The 6,682-nt window shown below is 39.3% G+C and overlaps 1 protein-coding gene across 1 annotated transcript in view; it reads left to right on the plus strand.

Annotated features, from left to right (window-relative positions):
• The window catches only part of TFPI2 (tissue factor pathway inhibitor 2), an 8,794-nt gene extending 2,955 nt beyond the window's left edge, over positions 1–5,839 (plus strand). Inside the window, exons 3-6 of the mRNA XM_014312100.2 lie at positions 3–206; positions 690–869; positions 2,083–2,256; positions 4,719–5,839. Coding sequence (XP_014167575.1) covers positions 3–206; positions 690–869; positions 2,083–2,256; positions 4,719–4,819 — 659 coding nt within the window. The 3' untranslated portion in view covers positions 4,820–5,839. The remainder of the gene's footprint in view (positions 1–2; positions 207–689; positions 870–2,082; positions 2,257–4,718) is intronic.
• The last annotated feature ends 843 nt before the right edge of the window (positions 5,840–6,682 follow it).

Consider the following 6,682-nt stretch of genomic DNA (forward strand, 5'->3'; position numbering starts at 1 on the left):
AGCCCCGGTGGCTGGTGTCTCCGCAGAGAAGCAGCGCGCCTGCCTGCTGCCCCCCGACGAGGGGCCCTGCCGCGCCCTGGTGCCGCGCTGGTACTACGACCGGCACACGCAGAGCTGCCAGGAGTTCACCTACGGGGGATGCTACGGCAACGCCAACAACTTCCTCACCTTCGACGACTGCGAGAAGAGCTGCTGGACCATCAAGAGTGAGTCCCGGGACCGGCAGTGCCCCAGAGGGCCCCGGAGTGGCAGGGCAGGGGCTGGAGGGGACACACCGGGGAGGCTGCTTGGCTTTGCGGTACGCTTTGCACCCACCCGTTGTATCACAGAGTCTTAGAATCATAGAGTTATTTAGGTTGGAAAAGACCTTTAAGATGATCGAGTCCAACTAATGACCCTCCTGCTTGTTGCGGCTTCTTGCTGATGTCAGTTTTGGGCAGAAAATACAGTCAGTTGACCCAGAGATGATGTGTGGAATTTATCTATTAGTATTTTAAATGTGATTTAATATTGCACTTACTCACTAATTAATGCATTGAATTCCTCCAGAAAAAAAGCGGGTGGGACAAACTGGGGCTTGTCTGCAACTGAAGTAATACAGTTTTGCCTACACTACCATGTTGTTCTGTATGCAAAGCAGGAAGCGCTGGCTTTACAGAGGGTGATTTTTTTATTTTTTTTTTCTGCAGAAGTGCCCAAATTATGCCGGATGGAGGCTGATGGAGGACCTTGCAGGAGCTATCTAAGAAGATATGCCTTTAACTTGAGCTCGATGAGGTGTGAGGAATTCATCTATGGTGGCTGTTATGGAAATGGCAACAACTTCAGAGATTTGCAGTCTTGTGTGGACCACTGTCTGCCAGAAAAAAGTAATGATTGTTTCAAATTTTTAATAAAATAGATGGTTTGAAAGTAATATGAAGATGATACTTCATTTGATATTTTCCTCTGAATACCCATACAGTGGTATTTTTGAAGACTTGTGTAAAGCAGATGTTTATATTGTCGACTTTAATTTTAATATGTTGTCTTAGCTGTTACTGGAAGAACAAAAATGCTGAGATCTTAAATGCACCCACAGCTATACCAAATCAATTTCTTGACTTCCAGAGAGCTGTACAGGTGTATCTGAAGAGAAATAATAAGGTTGAAGATCTGTATTGGGGAAGATGTGTCAGAGATTGTTGCAGTCACATTCAGGGAAGTGTAATGTAAAGCAGAAGCGCCTTTTTAAAATTCAGGCCTGGGAGATGGTGGTAGGCGGCTCAGGTTTTTGGCACTCAACAGCTCAGCTTCTTACAAAAGTGAGATGCCTGATGTGGTTCTTCACTGTCTCTCCATTTGAGCTGTAAATAAGTTTGGTGGCAATTATGAGCAGGTGACTATAACTAAGTTTTGACATGAACACCAGATTAATATCTAGTTCAAGACAGGCTCTTTGAAGATCTACCAGACTGTGTAAAAGCTGTCACTGCCCTAAGTGGTATTAGTGCTTGATGACATTTATTTGTAGCTGATGGCATATTATCAGCATTTTCTTAGGTGAAAGCTGAATTATTTCTGTTGCACATACAATGAGTTGATAAAGGGGCTACAGCAGAAAAAATAAAATTTTGTTGAGGCAAAAAGAAACATGCTCTTGAGGAAAGCTGTTGTATTTGTACTTTTTGCTGCGAGCAGAATTTGCTGGGAAAATCATAGCAAAGTTGTGCCTTTTTTTTTCCTCTATAGAGGTTGTTCCACTAAAATTATTGCTATATTCCTATATATACAGAATAAGATTACATAAAAATATTCGCTGTCATATGTATAGCATCACAAATGGGGATAGCTGATGAATTTCACTTATGGAATTTAATCCTGTTTTCTAGGATGGTCTGTTGCTTTCTCAGATTCGCAGCTCCCAGGAATTAGATGTAGAAAGTCTCTGAAGTCATCGGTAATACTGTCAATTCAAGGGGAAAAGGAGCTGTTTAGACACAAAATTTATTTCAGGATCAATTTTAAGAAGCCACCTACAGTGATCACATTTATATACTTTTTCTTGCTCTCTCTTTTTTTTCCTTTGTCCTTTTTCCCAAGCTGGCCCCTTGCTATGCTATAGCCCAAAGGATGAAGGATTGTGTTCCTCTTCTGTGCCTCGCTATTACTTTGACACCAAGACTAAATCATGTAAAGAGTTCAGATATACTGGCTGTGGTGGAAATGCCAACAACTTTGTCACTGAAAAGGATTGCTACAATGTCTGCAGAAATGGTGAGGTTTTTTTTGGTTTCGGGGTTGGTTTTTGTTTGTTTGTTTGTTTGTTTTGTTTCTTGTTTTTATTTGCTTTTCATATTTTGTCAGTCATAAGCATTTAAAGTAATCCATTTCATAGTGTTCTTTTACTCACCTTGGCTAGCTACAGGGGTATGCTTTTTGGACTCTTATGTTTTTAAGGGCAGGGAAAATTGAAAGGCAATGCTAAATCCTTCGGGCAAGATCAGTGTGATGCGAGGTGGTTGCACCATATTTGAATGAAGTGTAGAGGAGGGCACACAGACTAAGCCTACTTCCTAGAGCCTACAAGGAATCAGTCTTTAAACTGTTCAGTATCTCCACAACCACAAACGAAGATATCCTTTTATTCTGGATAGTTTTAAATAGGATTAAAGTCTGTTGTGAAATCAATTTACTTTTTTCCTTTGCATTTTCAGAAGTTACCATCCTTCCTCAATTCCCTGTTGCCTACTCACATTTCCTATTCCCATTACTAAAGATTCTGCCTCATCAGTTGTGCTGTGTCAGCTGTTTCTCAGGCTGTGGGGGGAAAGCTTGGAATGATATTTGATTTTCCTAATGCTTTTATTGAAACCAGCTAGTGGCTGTGCTTGTAAATCAAAACAGTTGTGCTTTTATTTGCAGTCATATTGCAGCTATTGCAAGTTTTAATACTCTAATTTAATTAATTTGATAGGAAAATAAGTGAGAGAGATAGAGAATTGTATGTTGTTGCCCAGAACACTCAGGAAGCAGACATAGTGCAGTATTTTAAAAATGGATTCTAATGGGAAAATATTTAAGGCTGTATCAAGCATGTACATTGCCTTTGGGAAAGAGAAAAAGGAAAAGCTAAAAAGCAGCTCTGTTTTAAACATAATAAGCACAAGATCGGAGTACCTCAGTATTGAAGTTGTATAGTCAGAAGCCTTATGCTGGGAGATGATTCTTCAGTTATGGGCTGGAAATCCAGGTCTGGGGCAAGGATTGTACCCTGAGCACAGTCCTCAGAAATAAAAATACTGCCTGCCAGTTAGTCATGACAGTAATATTTCTGTGGATGACAAGTCTGAGTGTGTCTCTGCCATTGTATTATGAGAGAGTCTCTAATAGTATGTTAAGTTTATCTGAGATGCTTGTGATTATCTAATTTGCATCCACTGCTACCTGTGAAGTGGTTGGGCCAGGCTCCAGTGTGGAGAGTTCAGGGAGAGGAGGAAGGAAACTGCTTCTTCAGCATCTCACCTCCACACTTCCCCTGCCCACACCCAGCCAGATTCACCCGGGGGTTCTCTCTTCCTCACTTCTTTTTTTCTTTTCTTTTTTTTTTTCTTTTATGTGTGTGGAAGAAAGAGGTAAGGAGATACTCTCTGTCTTGTAACTAGAGCGCCAGATAGCCACATGCAAAGTACCAGTTACAAGCTTTTTCATCAACTCTGGGATTTCACAGTTCAGTAAGGCTTGATACAGCTGAAGACCAAAGTTAAGGGCATAATTAGTGCTGATTAATGTTGTGCTATGCATATTCATTTCTAGAGCTTGGGAGTGCACAGCAACATTAAGGAAATAATTCGGGCAATTTAAGCCACTCCTCCTCTCCTGCTTCCATTATTTCCTCCTCAGCAGCATTCATGTTACCTCTTGGAATCTCAGGTTGAATTCAGTTGACCTTCCCTCTGCAAATATACAACTGTTTGTTAAATTGATCTATAGCTTTTTGAGTGAAAAGGTTTGTGATTAATTTCATCTTTAAAAGTTTATATTGGAAAAGAAAGCAAATGCATTGGGGTGACAGCAAAATAATTGGGAATTGGCCACAGTGGCTCTACATGCTGGTAAATAGGTAGCAGAAAGACAAAGATTTTTAGTCAAGATCGCAGAATACTTGTTTTCTGAATTGCTCTCACACAATTCATGCAGCTTTTGGAAGCATGTCTGATGTTAGCTCTGACTGTCTTGGGCCACTCTGCAGCTTCTGTGAGTTTTGTGCAGTAACTCAAATAATTTTCTCTTTACATTTCCCACAAGCACTGGCTGTATTTTAACCTTTGTCCCACTGTTCAGAGAAATGTAAGAATAGGTTGGAGTTTTTTGTTTGTGTGTGTGTTTTGGTTTTTTTTGGTTTGGTTGTTGGGTTTTTGGTTTTTTTGGTTTTGTTTTTTTTTTTTAATAGAGGGCAGTGTATTTAGTTCCATTCTGCTGTCACTGCAGGACACTTGGATAAGGCTTTGATGCCTGCTCAGGAAAAGAGCAGCAAAGTAGGATTGCAGTGCCAAAGGTGAACACACTGGTGTCCTTACAGTGTGAGAATAGGGAATGCAGAACACATGTTACAGTTTCTGCTATGTTTGTTATTATTGGACAGTGAACAGTGTAACATGAATCAAACTCAAACAATAACAAGTAGTAACAGTTTTGTCCTTCAGTTTCCCTAACTGCTTCCTTTGTTTTGTTAGCAGGAAATCAGAAACCGGGTATCAACAAGCCAACAAATTTATCCCGCAGAAAAATAGTGAGAAAACTGAAGAAAAAATCTCAGATATATAGCCTGAAGTCTTAAAGCTGATGTGCACTTGGATGTTTGAAACACTTTTTGTTGATTCCACTTTCTTCTTTTGTAAGATATTTTTCACAAAGTTTTATACTGACATAGTTCTGTCTTTCAGAGCTGCCTTTTATGCAATTTACTTTTTTATAAGAAACTGCATTTAATAGAAGAATGGACCTAAGTTTGATTCTTCTGCTGTGTTGTCTTTGCAATAATATTTTGGAAAGGCTTGTTTAGATTTCCATGTTTTTATGGGGGGAATGTTACTGCTGCCTTGGGAGAATATTTCAGCTGTTGCAAATCAGTTAAAATTTGAAAAATCAAATGTCTGTTATTATAACTAAGGAGAGTCCAGCACTGAAAATCTAGCATGGATTTTTAAAAATTTTTTTGAATCCTCTGCTTGCTAAAGAAAAGGAACTTTTCAGAAGCGTATTCAGAGGTTTGTTGCCCTGCCATTTACATAGTTTGGCCCTATCATTTAAATAAATGGTCATTTACAGTCAATGGTCTTAGTAAAGGCTTTCAGAAGCCTTCATAACAGTAAAGGAAGTATAAATTTAAATGCAGCTCATCTCACAGAGAGAATTTGGAATAGGGATGCCTTGATAAACACTCTGACAAAGGCAATGAATAAGCTAGTTGAGTATTAAAATAAAAGTGTAGCCATTACTTTTTCATGACATTTGAAATTTCTGCTAAGTTATTCCAGATCCCCATATGGTATTAATCAGCATAGTTTTACTGATTTTAATGGAGCTATGCTGATTACATCTGCAGACAGTTTTGATATTTGCGATAATGCAATAGCTGTAGCAGAAGTTTCTGCAAATTTCATCTACAAAAGAGTAGTCCCTCTTTTGAGGCACTTTTATATTTCTTATGGTAGGTTATGCCGATGGCAATACTTTTGCACATTCTTTTATATTTTGTATTTTGGTCATGTCTGAATATCAGTTAATTTCACCTACAATATTTTCTAAATAAAAATTAATAAGTAATGTTAATAAAATGTTTTTTGTGGAAAAAAAAGCTTGTTCTGTCATTATCTTGAATGCGTTGTATAGACCAATATGTGTAATGGAGCCTATAATTTGTTAATTATGACTGTAACAGAGTTTAGTTGTCTCTTCAATCATTTCCTTACACTGAGGTCTTTATTTGAAGAAAGCCAATAAATTGCATTGATGTTAATCATCCCCAGCAGTTTTGTAGCTCAGCTGGCTTTCTCAATGAAGTGCTCTCAAAGGGGTGCTTAGTTTAGCTTATTGTCTGCTGCTGCTCTCTTGTTTGATGTTGCACTATCTGAATGGCTTTTGTGTGGGTAACAAGCTATTTGTTTGAAATGACACTGGCTTTCAGTTAGAATAATTCAGGTGTGTGCTTTAAACCTATTTCGGAGAGGGAACAAGATGGGCAAACTAGTCAAGATCTGATTTTCTTACTGATGTTTCTGTCACTGCCAGATTTTCAATTAAAACAGTTGTCTGTGCTTGCCATGGTCTTTCTGTCACACTGTTTCTGGTCTCAAAGCTGTTTTTTATTTTAATCATCCCTTGCTTAGTGCAGATGAATGAGGACGCTGTGGCAGACAATGGCAAGTAACTTGTGACACAGTTTTGAGTCCCATGCCAAACCTCTTGGTAGTCAGCCTTCAAACAGAAAGGGGCCCGTATAAACTCCCTGGGGGAGCCAGGGCACAGTATCTGTGGGCATTGCCCATATCCCTTCCTGCTGGCTGTGAACTTTGGCTGTGCTGTTTAGAGCAGCGGCCCAGAGTGTCCTCTGAATATCTTTTTGTACCTAACCACAAACATTTAGGGCTGCGTTTGTTTCATGTTCAGACCATGGCTTACAAAACATAAGCCTGTTTAG

The sequence above is a fragment of the Geospiza fortis genome, unplaced genomic scaffold, assembly GCF_000277835.1.
Source record: "Geospiza fortis unplaced genomic scaffold, GeoFor_1.0 scaffold138, whole genome shotgun sequence".
Taxonomy (NCBI): Eukaryota; Metazoa; Chordata; class Aves; order Passeriformes; family Thraupidae; genus Geospiza; species Geospiza fortis.